The sequence below is a fragment of the Scyliorhinus torazame genome, chromosome 5 (genome assembly GCF_047496885.1).
Source record: "Scyliorhinus torazame isolate Kashiwa2021f chromosome 5, sScyTor2.1, whole genome shotgun sequence".
NCBI classification, from domain to species: domain Eukaryota; kingdom Metazoa; phylum Chordata; class Chondrichthyes; order Carcharhiniformes; family Scyliorhinidae; genus Scyliorhinus; species Scyliorhinus torazame.
The window spans coordinates 319017523-319035088 of record NC_092711.1 but is presented as its reverse complement, the minus strand read 5'-3'; the positions used below and the strand labels follow the sequence as shown (position 1 = coordinate 319035088).

The 17566-nt window shown below is 48.6% G+C and overlaps 1 protein-coding gene across 9 annotated transcripts in view; it reads right to left on the bottom strand.

Moving 5' to 3' along the window:
- LOC140421308 (uncharacterized) overlaps positions 1–17566 on the bottom strand; it is an 834768-nt gene that overhangs the window by 305141 nt on the left and 512061 nt on the right. For 6 of the 9 annotated variants that reach the window (XM_072505936.1, XM_072505941.1, XM_072505940.1 and 3 more), the window contains exons 42-46: positions 16147–16197; positions 14054–14104; positions 11963–12013; positions 9873–9914; positions 3427–3468 (exon numbers count right to left, since the gene is read on the bottom strand). In XM_072505936.1, coding sequence (XP_072362037.1) covers positions 3427–3468; positions 9873–9914; positions 11963–12013; positions 14054–14104; positions 16147–16197 — 237 coding nt within the window. The remainder of the gene's footprint in view (positions 1–3426; positions 3469–9872; positions 9915–11962; positions 12014–14053; positions 14105–16146; positions 16198–17566) is intronic. The other 3 variants (XM_072505938.1, XM_072505939.1, XM_072505942.1) reach the window with 3 other exon arrangements.

Genomic DNA, 17566 nt, shown 5'->3' with positions numbered 1-17566 from the left:
GACTTGGCCTCCACAGCCTTATGCAGATTGTTGCCTCCCCCACCTATCCCTGGTGCATCTGATGGGCAAAACAAGGTGGCACAACGCCCCTGGGACATCCGAGCAGCAGCCAGGCCCATCCAGGCCCGCTCACCTCAGAAGACGGCCGCCAAAGGGGACCCAGGCCACAGGGCGAGAATCGCATCAGGCTGCCTCCACTCCTGATGTACCACCTGGGGGTCTACCTAAAAGTAGCATTAGGGCCTACAAGGCCAGAAAGGTAGACATCAGTTAAGTTGGCATGGGTGCAGGGCACTGTACAGTGTTAGGGGCTCAGCACAAACCTGTACATAGAAATGTTCAGCCTTTCAAAATAAATACCTGTTCACAACGCTTCAACCTGCCTCGATGCTCTGTCAGGCGGGTGTGAGGGATTGGCTGGGCTGGCTTTAGAGGAGGGGCTGGGGGGCAGGGGGAGGGAGATGTTCGGATATCGGGGGTGGGCTTGGGACAGGGACCCCAATTCCTATAGCCCACTCTCATCCCACTCCACTCCATACTCCCTCCCCTTTCCACCCCCAGCCCGCGCCTCCGCCACCCCAAGGGAACACCTTGATGATGGAATGGCCAGCTCACATGTCGGGATCACTCAGGTGGACAGTGGACATTGCTACAGTGGGCAGGGGTCAGGCGTTGTTAAATGACGGGGAGCTCCAGAGCTAGTCTCAGAGCTGTTCGTTATCATTCTCCCATCCCTTGCACCAGACCACTGATACTGCCCACCCAGGGCCTGTACCGCATAGCGAAGCAGGTAGGCATCATGGAGGTGGTTGCAGGGGGGGTGGGGTGTCAGTACAGGGAGCGTGTTGATGGGCGGGGGTGGTAGGCTGGGGGGATGTGGGCTGTGATGTCCATGCCACTGGCTAGGCCCCCTAGTCGGTGAACCTGGAGGCAATAAGAGGGTCCCATGTACACCGGCCAAGGTGCACACATTATGCGTCTTCCCATGTTTGCCCGGGCCCCATGTCCTGCCCACCCCAGCGAAGAACTGGACATCATCCTCCTCTTCCGGCCCCCTCTTTGCGGGGTGGTGGGATGGGGGCACGGGCGGTGGCACTCTGCACAAACACGGGCCATGGAGGGCGGTCAGTGGGGTGCGCAGCATGATGGCCGCCATGCAGTCCGCGGCAATGGCAGTCCGTGCCTGGACATCCTGGTCCTACTGCGAGGTACCCCGACCCTCACTGCCTCCCATGCCTGGCAGACACCCCCCCCCCACCCCCAGCCAGCCCTGTCAGTGGCAAGTCCGGCAGCCCATGGCCGTGCCCCTGCATGTCCTGCCTCCTCGCTCTCCCTCATCGGCCACGGGCCCTGTTTCACAATTTTTGAAACAACAAACACACAAAATCGGGAATTATCCCGGAGCGTTGTGGAGGCCCGGATTAAACCGGGTCAGGCCGGCTAATGATGTGCGGATGGCGTTAACTGTATGTGCGGAGTGGAATGCATTGATGCTGCTGTTGTGGCACCGGGACGTGGCACTGGGGCTGGCGGCTGCTGCCGGCCACGGTTTTAGCCTCATGACCGATTCTCCGCCAATCGCCTTTCCCCATTCTGGCGTCGGTCAACAGAGAATACCACCCAGGGTCTTTTCAGCCCGGGTTCCATTCTGGAATCGTCCCGTCCAGTTATAACATCAACTGGGATCGTAACAAATGTAACTGAATCAACACATGGCGTTCCGCGTTACGAAACAACAGACTAATAAAACTAACATTATCGTCTTGGATGTTTACCCGGGACTGTTTTTTTTGTTGGCTTTTACCAATAAAAATGTTTTGGTTAAGAGATAGAATAAATTTTACAAATTACAATAGTGAGGATGGATGTTACCGATCCTATGGGAGGTTGTTGGAGGGTTGGGGGGTGGGTGGTCAGGTGACAAGCTGTAAAATGGAGGGCAAAGACATGGGACCGGCTGCCCAGTCTCTCTGCCTGTGGCCCTGCCGTTTAACAGTGAACCGCAAAGGCGGTGGGCGGCTCTTCAGCCCAGGGTCAATTCAGCCTGAATGGCCAATGCCCACTGCTTCGGGCATTCTGCCAGCGACTCAGAAACCCTCCTCTGCACATGGAGACAAGTACTGGTGACCTCTACTGGACTCCCTCGCGGCCTCGGGGGGAGGGAGGGTCAGGGGCCTCAACATACATAGCTTATAGTTTGCACCCACACTGTCAGCTGTTCATCCCTGACATCAGATGAAAATCGTGCTCCAAGTTCACTGGCACATTTCAATGTCTCTTGCAGAACGTGGTGAAGTGCAATGGGAGGTAGCAGGAGCCGGCTGGAGGGGACAGGCATGGCCGCATGTTCTCGCCTCCAAGGAGGGGACAGCAGTCATCGTAATTGGATTGGCTGCTGCTGCTGCAGTGGACAGTGCGGTTTAAACCTTAGAAGTCGACGGTACATTCTCACATCTCACATTCCCCTTGCCCTCTGGTTACCATTGATCCCCAGTTCCTTTCCTCACCACATTAATATTTTTTTAAATTGCCCTTGGGATGTACTGCATTGCTGGCTGGGCCAGCATTTAGTGCCCATCCTGAATTGGCCCTCAGAATGTCGTGGTCAGGGGAGCTCCTGAGCGCATTAATCGAGGCTGAGTGTAGCGTCGAGCTCACGTTCCCCTCCGAGGCCCCGTAGCTAACTGCTTGGCCGTTGAATCGCACGGTGTTTCTCGGTGCTGTGAACACCAGACCACAAGCGGCTAAATGCTTGCGCTGAGGGAGTCTGTCCCCATTTGGTTACATCGCGCCCTCTAACTCACCAAGGCTCTGAAGCATCTTCCAAACCCACGACTCCGACCATCTAGAAGGACAAGGGCAGCAGCACCGCGTGGACATTCCCCTCCAAGTCATTCACCATCCTCAATTGGAAATAGAGGATCATAGAATCATGGAATTATAAAATTTACAGTGCGGAAGGAGGCCATTCGGCCTATCGAGTCTGTACTGGGCCCTGGAAGAAGCACCCTACTTAAGCCCACACCTCCACCATAACTCAGTAACCCCACCTAATCTTTTTTGTTTGGACACTGAGGGGCAATTTAGCATGGTCAATCCACCTAACCGGAGGAAACCCACGCAGAGACGGGGAGGAAGTGCAAACGCCACACAGTCACCCGAGGCCAGAACTGAACCCGGGACCCTGGGGCTGTGGGGCAGCAGTGCTAACCACTGTGCCACTGCATTGCCCGTTCCTTCAGTGTCGCTGGGCCAAAATCCTGGAACTTGCTCCCTAACAGCTCTGTGGGTGTGCCTACATCTCAACAACTGGCAAAGGTTCAAGAAGGCAGCTCACGACCACCTTGTCAAGGGCAACAAATTCTGGCCTCCGAAGCGGAGCCCACATCCGTAAATAATTTAAAATGAAAAGAACCGAATGTTTACCTTGTTTTGCTACATGCCCTGGGTTTTCTACCTCAAGTAATTCTGCAGGAAATGAAAAACAATTAGAATGTTTAGCGTAAAGATCATTTTGTTAGTTTATTACAAGTTGCAAGATGTTGGTCTGCCTGACTGGTCCCAGGCGGAGAAGGGCAGCACCACCACCTGGGAGTTCCCTGCCAAGACACTCACCACCCTGACTGGCCCCAGGCGGAGAAGGGCAGCACCACCACCTGGGAGTTCCCTGCCAAGACACTCACCACCCTGACTCGGAAATATAAGGCGTGATTCTCCGGCTACGTTTCACTCTCGCTCGAACGAAACGAGGCCGGTGAATAGGGGGGAAGGCTGAAAGCGAGAACCGCACCAGTCACCAACCAGTTTGCGATGCAACCTGCCCGCTCCTGTAGGCAAAATCGGGATCTCGCTGGAGCGTGGCGTGAAATCAATTATTGCCACGTCAGCCCCATTTCCACACAATTACCGAGAACAACTCCATATCCAACGGCCTCCCTTTATTCAGCGGCCTCACCAGCGAGTGCTCGCACTGGCGCCGATTAGTACTCCTTTCTGGGGGGAGCCGAGGAGGTGAGTAGCCATCTTTGCTCACAGGTAAAGAGCCCGGGGGTGCTGGGCTTGCCACCCCAGTGCACGGCGGAGGCGTGGGCGGAGCTCGGCTGGGGTTGGGAGACCCTCCACAGGGGTGGGTCGCCATGGGAGGTTGGGAGGGAGGTGCTGGGGGGCAACCGGGGGGGGCATCCGCGCGCAGCACCACCATGTCAACTCCTGGGTCGTGTGTACTCATTCCGGAGGCAACCCTCGCCCCTGCCCGTCTGCCCACCAACCACCCACAACCCTCACCGACTGCCGAGACCTCTGGCCTTGGTGTTGAAGGCTATTTGCTGATAGAGAATTGGCAATCGTGGTTAAATAAGCACGCCACACAACCCAAGTGGATTCCCGTGGGTGGGCGGGCCATGTAGCAAGTGCATCTCAATGCCAACCGTCCCAATCATACCTTGATGCCTGGACACTGTGCCTGGACACTGCGGGAGGCAGCACCACACACGCAGCAGCCAACATCCCAACACCCAGGGGGTGGGACACAGCTCCAGGGACATGTCCATGGCCGGAGGGTGGGCGAGTGCCACATGTGATGTTCCTTGTATAGTTATCCAAGATAGCTAAAAGTCATAGTGTTTACAAAGAACATCAACCTATGTATTTAAAACAGAGCTAGTTTATTTTACACTACTTGAAATGGTTCGGACACTTTACTGAGTAACAGTTAACAAAATAACAGTATTGAATCTATGTTACAGTAATCTATTATGTCTCTCTAATACAACCAACACTCTATCTCAACCTCGCACTGTCCTTCGCCATAAGCTTCTCCCAGAATGCTTAGAGATGCAGCCTTTGATAAGACTACTCAGTGATGCCATCTAGTGTTGAGATACATGAACATCATATTGTTAACCCTTTACTCTCCTTAGATTTTATATATCATTACACCACGGGGAGGGGGAGATGCCTGGAGGGATGGGCCAAGGGTTCGGAGGTCAGCCCGCATTGCGGAAGAAAGTGACAGAGGCGTGATACCAGTTGTGCACAAGGGTCTTTATTGTGTACACGGAGGGAGAATTCATAATGTCCAATTCACCTAACAAGCATGTCTTTCGGGACTTGTGGGAGGAAACCGGAGCGCCTGGAGGAAACCCACGCAGACACGGGGAGAAAATGCAGACTCCGCGCAGACAGTGATCCAAGCCGGGATTTGAACTTGGGACCCTGGCACTGTGAAGCAACAGTGCTAAGCACTATGCCATTGTGCTGCATGAAGGTGGTGGAAAGTGTTATAGATAGGAGTTTTAGTGTTGTGATGACACCCAAGGCGCAGGCAGATAGATGGATGACCGCGAGAAGGAGCTGGCAGTCAGTGCAGGAATCTCCTGTGGCCATTCCCCTTTCTAACAAGTGTACTATTTTGGAAACTGTTGGGGGAGGGATGGCCTATCGGGGGTTAACAGCAGCAGCAGCCAGTGCAGTGGCACCACAACTGGCTCTGTTGTTAAGCAGGGAGGGATAAACAGCACTAGAGCAATATTTATATGTGACTCTATAGTTAGGGGTACAGAGAGGCGCTTCTGTGGACATGAAAGGCACTCCAGGATGGTATGTTCTTCCTGGTGCCAGGGTCCAGGATGTCTCTGAATGGGCAGAACGCATTCTGCAGGGAGAGGGTAAACAGCCAGAGGTCGTAGTACACATAGGTACTAACGACATAGGCATGAAGAGCGACAAGGTCCTGCAGAAGGAATTCAGGGAGTTAGGCAGTAAACTAAAAAGCAGGACCTCTGGGGTTGTAATCTCAGGATTACTCCCTGTGCCCCGTGTCAGTGAGGCCAGAAATAAGAGGATAGTGCAGCGAAGTACGTGGCTAAACTGGAGCTGTAGGAGGGAGGGTTTCAGGTTTCTGTACCACTGGGATCTCTTCCGGGGCAGGTGTGACCTGTACAAGAAGGACGGGTTGCATCTAAACTGGAGGGGCACTGATATCCTGGCTGGGAGGTTTGCTAGATTCACTCGGGAGGATGTAAACTAGTATGGCAGAGGGGTGGGAACCAGAGCGTTAGCATAGAAGGTTGAATAATTGAAGGGGAAATAGAGAACAAAAATAAGAGAACAACATCACCCTGTCTGTTCAAACTAAGTGGTCTGAAGTGTATTTGTTTTAAAGCCAGACGTATAGCAGGCAAGGCAGGTGAACTTAGAGCACTGATTAGTACTTGGAACTATGATGTGGCTATCACAGAAACATCATTAAAGGCAGGACAGGATCGGCAGCTGAACGTTGGAGGATACAGATGCTTCAGGAGAGATAGAGGGGGATGTAAAAGGGAATAGCATTAGTGGTTAAGGAGAATATTATCACCGTACTGCAGGAGGGCACCTTGGAGGGCTCATACAATGAGGCAATCTGGGTAGAGCTCAGGTACAGGAAGGGGGCAGTCACAATGTTGGGGGTTAATTACAGGCTCCCCAAGTGCCAGGGAGAGATAGAGGAGCAGATAGGTAGAGAGATTTTGGATAGGCGCAAAAGTAACAGGGTTGTTGTGGTAGGGGATTTTAATTTCCCCTATGTTGACTGGGACTCACTTAGTGCTAGGGGCTTGGATGGGGCAGTGTTTGTAGATAGTCCAACTCGGGAAAGGGCAGTACTGGACCTGGTATTGGGGAATGCGCCTGGACAGGTGGGTGAGGTTTCAGTAGGGGAACATTTTGGGAGTAGTGACCACAAATCTGTAAGTTTTGTGATGCTTTTGGACAGGGATAAGGGTAACCCTCGGGTTAAGATGCTAAACTAGGGAAAGACAAATTACGATAACATTCAACAGAAATTGAAGAATTTGGATTGGGTGCGGCTGTTGGTGGATAAATCAACATCGGACATGTGGGAGTCTTTCAAACGACAGTTGATTAGGATTCAGGAAAGTCATGTTCCTGAGAGAATGAAGGATCAGTATGGGAAGTTTAGCGAGCATTGGATAATGAGGGATATTGTGAACCTCATCAAATAGAAAAATAAGGCTTTTGTACAGTCTAGAAGAGTGGGGACAGTCAAAACCCTTGTGGATTATAAAGAAAGGAAGGTACTGAAGCGGGAAATTAGGTGAGCTCGGAGGGGTCATGAAAAGTCCTTGATAAGTAGGATTAAGGTGAATCTCAAAGCTTTTTGTGCATATGTAAAAAGCAAAAGGGTGGCCAGGGAAAGGATTGGACCATTTAAGGACAGTGGGGGGAATCTATGTGTTGAGCCAGAGGAAATGGACGAGATACTAAATGAGTACTAAATGAGTACTTTGCATCAGTGTTCACCAAAAAAAGGGACTTTGTGGAAGATGATTCTTGGGTAGGGTGTGTGGATAGTCTAGCTCATGTTGACATCAAAAAAGGAGGTGTTGGGTGTTTTAAAAGATATTAAGGTAGATACGTCTCCTGGGCCGGATGGGATTTACCCCAGAATACTGAGGGAAGCAAGGGAGGAAATTGCTGGGACCTTGACTGACATCTTTGTATCCTCATTGGCTACAGGTGAGGTCCCAGAAGACTGGAGAATAGCTAATGTGGCACCGCTGTTTAAGAAAGGTAGAAGGGATAATCCAGGAAACTATAGGCCGGTGAGCCTCACGTCGGTAGTCGGTAAATTATTGGAGAGAATTCTCAGGGACAGGATTTATACCCATTTGGAAACAAATAGACTCACAAGCGATAGACAGCATGGTTTTATGAAGGGGAGGTCGTGCCTCACTAACTTGATCGCGCTTTTTGAGGAGATGATTGATGAGGGTAGGGCAGTGGATGTTGTTTACATGGACTTCAATAAAGCCTTTGACAAGGTGTCTCATGGCAGACTGGTACAAATGGCAAAGTTACACGGGATCGGAGGTGAGGTGGCAAGGTGGATACAGAACTGGGTCAGTCACAGAAAGCAGAGGGTAGCAGTAAAAGAGTGTTTCTCTGAATGGAAGGCTGTGACTAGCGGTGTTCGACAAGAATCGATGCTTGGGCCTCTGTTGTTTGCAGTATACATAAATGATTTGGAGGAAAATGTAGCTGGTCTGATTAATAAGTTCGCGGATGACACCAAGGTTGGTGGACTGGCAGTAGTGTTGAGAATTGTCAGAGGACACAGCAGGACGTAGATAGGTTGGAGACTTGGGCAGGGAAATGGTGAATGGAGTTTAATCCGGACAAATGTGAGGTAATGCATTTTGGTAGGTCTAACATAGAGGGGAAATATACAGTAAATGGTAAAACTCTTCGGAATTGTAGCCATCTGGGATGGCCATGTCCCGGTTACAAAATGGACACTTGCAAAGACTGCAGGGAAAATTGGACAATGCTAAGAAACAAGCAGGTGCAAGCTCTGTCTGTTGATTAGAACCTTAAACGCTCAGACAGGACAGAAACTACCAAACGATTTACATACTAATGAGCCATGTCCGGGGACAAAAAGGGAAACATTTAGATACACAATGTTAAGGCAGACTCCCCGGCGTCAGAAGAAGCTAAGACAAAGCAGACTGACAGTCACCAGGACACGCCCAGTGATCAGGGAACCACCCCTCTATTGGAGAAAAATCGATACAGATGATTGGGAAAGACCCAATTAGTTGAGGCCAAGTTCAAGGCCCGCCCAAAGGAGCGCGAAGCCCTTTTGGGTATAAACGGTATCCCCCAAGGGAGAATCCTCCTCCTTTGGTTTTGGCTCTCAGTGAAGAGAGAGACCAGCCCAGCAGCTACAGCAGACCAAGTCAGTCCCAAGTCAACGCACGCTACGAGATAGACTCCTATTTGCTACCCTGTAAACAGCTGAACCCGCAGCCTCAGAACCGAGCAACGGCCATTGTTCCTCTGACTGAGTGGGCGCCCAAAGCTAAGTATCGGCCTTAGTAATAGCGGTAGTTTAGTTTTGTAGAGTTTATGCATGAGTAGATTTGACTGTGTGTAAATAAATGAGCATTGCTTTTGAACTTACTAACTGGTGTATCGAGTCATTGATCAGTATTCGGTTCTGAACCTTGTGGAGGTGTCGAAAGATACCTGGCGACTCTTGAGCAAACGTGATTAAACAGAGCCAAATTAAGAACCAATCAAAAGTTAGCAACAGAATATAGACAGTCAGAGAGATTTGGGGTTACAGGTCGACAGATCTTTGAAAGTGGCAACACAAGTGGACAAGGTAGTCAAGAAAGCATACAGAATACGTGTCTTCACTGGGCAGGGCATCGAGTATAAAACTGGCAAGTCATACTACAGTTGTACAGAACCTTGGTAACGCTACACTTGGAATATTGTGCACAATTCTGGTCGGCACAATACCAGAAGGATTTCGAGGCTTAGGAGAGGGTATAGAGGAGGTTTACCAGGATGTCGCCTGGTCTGGAGGGTGTTAGGTATGCGGGGAAGCTGAATAGACTCAGACTGTTTTCATGAGAATGACAGAGGTTGAGGGGCTACGCGATAGAGGTCTACACGATTATGAGGAGCATGGATTGAGTGGATGGGCAGGCACTCTTTCCCAGAGTGGAGGGGTCAGACACCAGGGGGCATCAGTTTAATGACCGGGGGGCAATGTTTACAGGAGATGTACGAGGCAGATTTTTTACGCAGAGGGTGGTGAGTGCCTGGAACGCTCTGCCAGGGGAGGTTGTGGAAGCAGATGCATTAATGGCATTGAAAAGGCAGCTCGTCAGACACATGGATAGGATGGATATAGACGGATACAGCACAAGGGTGTGCTGAGGGTTTTTTCCAAAGGTGGTATCATGACAGGTACAGGCTTGGAGGGCCGAAGGGCCTGTTCCTGTGCTGTATTGTTCTTTGTTCTTTGATAGCAACACCCACATTGAGTGAATGAATTAAAAAGAGAACTGAATGTTTACCTGGTTTTGGTACATATGCTGGCTTTTCTACCTCAAGTAATTCTGCAGGAATTGAAGAATAATTGGAATATTTATTGAAACAACAGATGATTTTGTTACAAATTACAAGATATTGGTCTGCCTGACTGGTCCCAGCATCTCGAGAACCCAGTTATCTTGTTGGCCGAATTAACTACTTCTGTGATGTCCTCTTCTTCCCTGTACAATCCTGCACTGACCACCACTCCCATTGGCCAGGCTGACCTGCCAGCCCTCTGAGTGGTGCAGTGTCCTCTGTACCTGTCGGTGGCAGCATGCTCGGTATTTACAGGGTAAACATCTGTGACATAACGTCAGATACAAAACCCATCAATGTTACAGTGTTGTGCACAAGTCTCTGGAGTGAGACTTGAACCTTGTGACACAGAGAAGAGGATGTCACTCACCAAGTCACAACTGAGGGGTCTGATAGCAACAACAGATCAACAAATTACCTGGGAAGCTGCAAATGATGGTTCGTGAGCTGAGAGGGTAAAATTATCAGGGAAGGTTTAACAAGTTGGGAATCTTGCCCAAGCAAAGAGAAAGCTTGGGAATGGCCTATTCCTGATCTTTATGATAATGAAAGGTTTTGATGCAGAAGACATGGAAAAAAATGCTTTTATTTCTGGGGAAGTTCAAAACCAGAGGCCATATATTAAAATGAAACATTAATAAATCCTGTGAGGAATTCAGGAAAAACAAAGACCAATACAGCATGGGAAGAGGCTCTTCGGCCCTCTAAGCCTGTATCGGTCAGGATACCACCCTTTGCCAAGTCTCTCAGCACTTCTTAGTGCCGTATCCCTCTATACCCATCCCATCCGTGTATTTGTCAAGGGGCCTTTGGAACGCCGTTAATGTATCTGCTTCCACAACCTCCCCCGGCAACACGATCCAGCCACTCACCACCCTCTGTGTAAAAAACCTGCCTTGCACATCTCCTCTAAACCTTGCCCCATGGACCTTAAACCTATGGTGACTGACCCCTCCACCCTGGGAAAGAGTGCCTGCCCATCCACTCTATCCATGCCCCTCATTATCTTGTAGGCTTCTATCAGATCACCTATCAACCTTTGTCGTTCTAATGAAAACAATCTTGGTCTATTCAGCCTCTCCACATAGCTAACACCCTCCAGACCAGGCAACATTCTGGTAAAACTCCTCTTCACCCTCTCCAAAGCCTCCACATCCTTCTGGTAGAGTGGCGACCAGAATTGTGCGCAATATTCCAAGTTTCTATACAACTTACCAAGTTTCTATACAACAGTAGCATGACTTGACAGAATTTTATACTCGATGCCCCGTCCAATGAAGGCAAGCATTCCGTATGCTTTCTGGACTACCTTGTCCACTTGTGTTGCCACTTTCAAAGATCTGTGGATCAGTACTCCCAGATCTCTCTGACTTTCTATATTCCTAAGAGTTCTGACATTTACTCTATATTTCCCCTCTATGTTAGACCTCCCAAAATGCATTACCTCACATTTGCCTGGATTAAACTCCATATGCTCTTTCTCTGCCCAAGTCTTCAAACTATCCATATCTGACAATCCTCAGCACTATCTGCCGCTCCGCCAACCTTGGTATCATCCACAAACTTGCTAATGAGACCAGCTGATTACGCAAAGCGTGGTAAGAATGTGGAACTCGCTACCACAGGAGACAAATAGCACAGATGTATTTGAGAGGAAGCTGGATGACAGAAAAGGTGGAATCTTCCCCTCAGTGTACACAGCGGAGGCTGAGGCAGGGACACCGGCGTGTAGCTCACCAGCCGCACAGCCCAGTTTTCTCTCCAGATTTTAGTGCATTCTGTACAAAAGAAATCTGGGAGGCGGGTTTTTGCGGTCAGTCTGGTGGGGCAGGGGCTGTCAGAGATTTGGATGCCATCTTTAAATAGTGCCCTGATCGCCACTAAAAAAATCTCCCAACCTCACAAGGGTGGCATCACGACTGGTACAGGCTTGGAGGGCTGAAGGGCCTGTTCCTGTGCTGTATTGTTCTTTGATCTTTGTCAGCGACGCCCACATTGAGCAAATTAATTAGAAAGAAAAGATTGGAATGTTTACCTGGTGTTGGTACACATGTTGGCTTTTCTACCTCAAGTAATTCTGCAGGAACTGAAGAATAATTGGAATATTTATTGTAATAACAGAGGATATTGTTCACCTATTACAAATTACAAGATATTGGTCTGCCTGACTGGTCCCAGCATCTCGAGAACCCAGTTATCTTGTTGGCCGAATGAGCTACTTCTGTGATGTCCTCTTCTTCCCAGTACAATCCTGCACTGACCACCACTCCCATTGGCCCGGCTGAACTGCCAGCCCTCTGAGTGGTGCAGTGTTCTCTGTACCTGTAGGTGGCAGCATGCTCGGTATTTCCAGGGTAAACATCTGTGACATAACGTCAGATGCAAAACCCATCAATGTTACAGTGTTGTGCTCAAGTGTCTGGAGTGAGGCTTGAACCTTGTGACACAGAGAAGAGGATGTCACTCACCAAGTCACAACTGACGGGTCTGATAGCAACAACAGATCAACAAATTACCTGGGAAGCTGCAAATGATGGTTCGTGAGCTGAGAGGGTATAATTATCAGGAAAAGTTTAAGTTGGGAATCTTGCCCAAGCAAAGAGAAAGCTTGGGAATGGCCTATCAGAGATCTTTATGATAATGAAAGGCTTTGATGCAGAAGACATGGAAAAAATGCTTTTATTTCTGGGGAAGTTCAAAACCAGAGGCCATATATTAAAATGAAACATTAACAAATCCTGTAAGGAATTCAGGAAAAACAAAGAACAATACAGCATGGGAAGAGGCTCTTCGGCCTTCTAAGCCTGTATCAGTCAGGATACCACCCTTTGCCAAGTCTCTCAGCACTTCTTAGTGCCGTATCCCTCTATACCCATCCTATCCGTGTATTTGTCTCGGTACCTTTGGAACGCCGTTAATGTATCTGCTTCCACAACCTCCCCTGGCAACGCGTTCCAGCCACTAACTACCCTCTGTGTAAAAAACCTGCCTTGCACATCTCCTCTAAACCTTGCCCCATGGACCTTAAACCTATGGTGACTGACCCCTCCACCCTGGGAAAGAGTGCCTGCCCATCCATTCTATCCATGCCCCTCATTATCTTGTAGGCTTCTATCAGATCACCTATCAACCTTTGTCGTTCTAATGAAAACAATCTTGGTCTATTCAGCCTCTCCACATAGCTAACACCCTCCAGACCAGGCAACATTCTGGTAAAACTCCTCTTCACCCTCTCCAAAGCCTCCACATCCTTCTGGTAGAGTGGCGACCAGAATTGTGCGCAATATTCCAAGTTTCTATACAACTTACCAAGTTTCTATACAACAGTAGCATGACTTGACAGAATTTTATACTCGATGCCCCGTCCAATGAAGGCAAGTATTCCGTATGCTTTCTGGACTACCTTGTCCACTTGTGTTGCCACTTTCAAAGGTCTGTGGATCAGTAATCCCAGATCTCTCTGACTTTCTATATTCCTATGAGTTCTGACATTTACTCTATATTTCCCCTCTATGTTAGACCTCCCAAAATGCATTACCTCACATTTGCCTGGATTAAACTCCATTTGCTATTTCTCTGCCCATATCTTCAACCTATCCATATCTGACAATCCTCAGCACTATCTGCCGCTCCGCCAAACTTGGGATCATCCACAAACTTACTAATGAGACCAGCTGATTACGCAAAGCGTGGTAAGAATGTGGAACTCGCTACCACAGGAGACAAATAGCACAGATGTATTTGAGAGGAAGCTGGATGACAGAAAAGGTGGAATCTTCCCCTCAGTGTACACAGCGGAGGCTGAGGCAGGGACACCGGCGTGTAGCTCACCAGCCGCACAGCCCAGTTTTCTTTCCAGATTTTAGTGCATCCTGTACAAAAGAAATCTGGGAGGCTGGTTTTTGCGGTCAGTCTGGTAGGGCAGGGGCTGACAGAGATTTGGACGCCATCTTTAAATAGTGCCCTGATCTCCACTAAAAACATCTCCCAACCTCACAAGGGTGGCATCACGACTGGTACAGGCTTGGAGGGCTGAAGGGCCTGTTCCTGTGCTGTATTGTTCTTTGATCTTTGACAGCGACGCCCACATTGAGCGAATGAATTAAAAAGAGAACTGAATGTTTACCTGGTTTTGGTACATATGCTGGCTTTTCTACCTCAAGTAATTCTGCAGGAACTGAAGAATAATTGGAATATTTATTGTAATAACAGAGGATATTGTTCACCTATTACAAATTACAAGATATTGGTCTGCCTGACTGGTCCCAGCATCTCGAGAACCCAGTTATCTTGTTGTCTGAATGAGCTACTTCTGTGATGTCCTCTTCTTCCCAGTACAATCCTGCACTGACCACTCCTCCCATTGGCCCGGCTGAACTGCCAGCCCTCTGAGTGGTGCAGTGTTTTCTGTACCTGTAGGTGGCAGCATGCTCGGTATTTCCAGGGTAAACATCTGTGACATAACGTCAGATGCAAAACCCATCAATGTTACAGTGTTGTGCTCAAGTGTCTGGAGTGAGGCTTGAACCTTGTGACACAGAGAAGAGGATGTCACTCACCAAGTCACAACTGACGGGTCTGATAGCAACAACAGATCAACAAATTACCTGGGAAGCTGCAAATGATGGTTCGTGAGCTGAGAGGGTATAATTATCAGGAAAAGTTTAAGTTGGGAATCTTGCCCAAGCAAAGAGAAAGCTTGGGAATGGCCTATTCCTGATCTTTATGATAATGAAAGGATTTGATGCAGAAGACATGGAAAAAAATGCTTTTATTTCTGGGGAAGTTCAAAACCAGAGGTCATATATTAAAATGAAACATTAATAAATCCTGTAAGGAATTCAGGAAAAACAAAGAACAATACAGCATGGGAAGAGGCTCTTCGGCCTTCTAAGCCTGTATCGGGCAGGATACCACCCTTTGCCAAGTCTCTCAGCACTTCTTAGTGCCGTATCCCTCTATACCCATCCTATCCGTGTATTTGTCTCGGTGCCTTTGGAACACCGTCAATGTATCTGCTTCCACAACCTCCCCTGGCAACGCGTTCCAGCCACTAACTACCCTCTGTGTAAAAAACCTGCCTTGCACATCTCCTCTAAACTTTGCCCCATGGACCTTAAACCTATGGTGACTGACCCCTCCACCCTGGGAAAGAGTGCCTGCCCATCCACTCTATCCATGCCCCTCATTATCTTGTAGGCTTCTATCAGATCACCTATCAACCTTTGTCGTTCTAATGAAAACAATCTTGGTCTATTCAGCCTCTCCACATAGCTAACACCCTCCAGACCAGGCAACATTCTGGTAAAACTCCTCTTCACCCTCTCCAAAGCCTCCACATCCTTCTGGTAGAGTGGCGACCAGAATTGTGCGCAATATTCCAAGTTTCTATACAACTTACCAAGTTTCTATACAACAGTAGCATGACTTGACAGAATTTTATACTCGATGCCCCGTCCAATGAAGGCAAGCATTCCGTATGCTTTCTGGACTACCTTGTCCACTTGTGTTGCCACTTTCAAAGATCTGTGGATCAGTACTCCCAGATCTCTCTGACTTTCTATATTCCTAAGAGTTCTGACATTTACTCTATATTTCCCCTCTATGTTAGACCTCCCAAAATGCATTACCTCACATTTGCCTGGATTAAACTCCATTTGCTATTTCTCTGCCCAAGTCTTCAACCTATCCATATCTGACAATCCTCAGCACTATCTGCCGCTCCGCCAACCTTGGGATCATCCACAAACTTACTAATGAGACCAGCTGATTACGCAAAGCGTGGTAAGAATGTGGAACTCGCTACCACAGGAGACAAATAGCACAGATGTGTTTGAGAGGAAGCTGGATGACAGGAAAGGTGGAATCTTCCCCTCAGTGTACACAGCGGAGGCTGAGGCAGGGACACCGGCGTGTAGCTCACCAGCCGCACAGCCCAGTTTTCTCTCCAGATTTTAGTGCATTCTGTACAAAAGAAATCTGGGAGGCTGGTTTTTGCGGTCAGTCTGGTGGGGCAGGGGCTGACAGAGATTTGGACACCATCTTTAAATAGTGCCCTGATCTCCACTAAAAAAAATCTCCCAACCTCACAAGGGTGGTATCACGACTGGTATAGGCCTGGAGGGCTGAAGGGCCTGTTCCTGTGCTGTATTGTTCTTTGATCTTTGACAGCGACGCCCACATTGAGCGAATGAATTAAAAAGAGAACTGAATGTTTACCTGGTTTTGGTACATATGCTGGCTTTTCTACCTCAAGTAATTCTGCAGGAACTGAAGAATAATTGGAATATTTATTGTAATAACAGAGGATATTGTTCACCTGTTACAAATTACAAGATATTGGTCTGCCTGACTGGTCCCAGCATCTCGAGAACCCAGTTATCTTGTTGGCCGAATGAGCTACTTCTGTGATGTCCTCTTCTTCCCAGTACAATCCTGCACTGACCACCACTCCCATTGGCCCGGCTGAAGTGCCAGCCCTCTGAGTGGTGCAGTGTCCTCTGTACCTGTAGGTGGCAGCATGCTCGGTATTTCCAGGGTAAACATCTGTGACATAACGTTAGATGCAAAACCCATCAATGTTACAGTGTTGTGCTCACGTGTCTGGAGTGAGGCTTGAACCTTGTGCCACAGAGAAGAGGATGTCACTCACCAAGTCACAACTGACGGGTCTGATAGCAACAACAGATCAACAAATTACCTGGGAAGCTGCAAAATGATGGTTCCAGAACTGAGAGGGTATAATTATCAGGAAAAGTTTAAGTTGGGAATCTTGCCCAAGCAAAGAGAAAGCTTGGGATGGCCTATTCCTGATCTTTATGATAATGAAAGGTTTTGATGGAGAAGACATGGAAAAAATGCTTTTATTTCTGGGGAAGTTCAAAACCGGAGGCCATATATTAAAATGAAACATTAATAAATCCTGTAAGGAATTCAGGAAAACAAAGAACAATACAGCATGGGAAGAGGCTCTTCGGCCCTCTAAGCCTGTATCGGTCAGGATACCACCCTTTGCCAAGTCTCTCAGCACTTCTTAGTGCCGTATCCCTCTATACCCATCCTATCCGTGTATTTGTCTTGGTGCCTTTGGAACACCGTTAATGTATCTGCTTCCACAACCTCCACTGGCAACGCGGTCCAGCCACTAACTACCCTCTGTGTAAAAAACCTGCCTTGCACATCTCCTCTAAACCTTGCCCCATGGACCTTAAACCTATGGTGACTGACCCCTCCACCCTGGGAAAGAGTGCCTGCCCATCCACTCTATCCATGCCCCTCATTATCTTGTAGGCTTCTATCAGATCACCTATCAACCTTTGTCGTTCTAATGAAAACAATCTTGGTCTATTCAGCCTCTCCACATAGCTAACACCCTCCAGACCAGGCAACATTCTGGTAAAACTCCTCTTCACCCTCTCCAAAGCCTCCACATCCTTCTGGTAGAGTGGCGACCAGAATTGCGCGCAATATTCCAAGTTTCTATACAACTTACCAAGTTTCTATACAACAGTAGCATGACTTGACAGAATTTTATACTCGATGCCCCGTCCAATGAAGGCAAGCATTCCGTATGCTTTCTGGACTACCTTGTCCACTTGTGGTGCCTCTTTCAATGATCTGTGGATCAGTACTCCCAGAT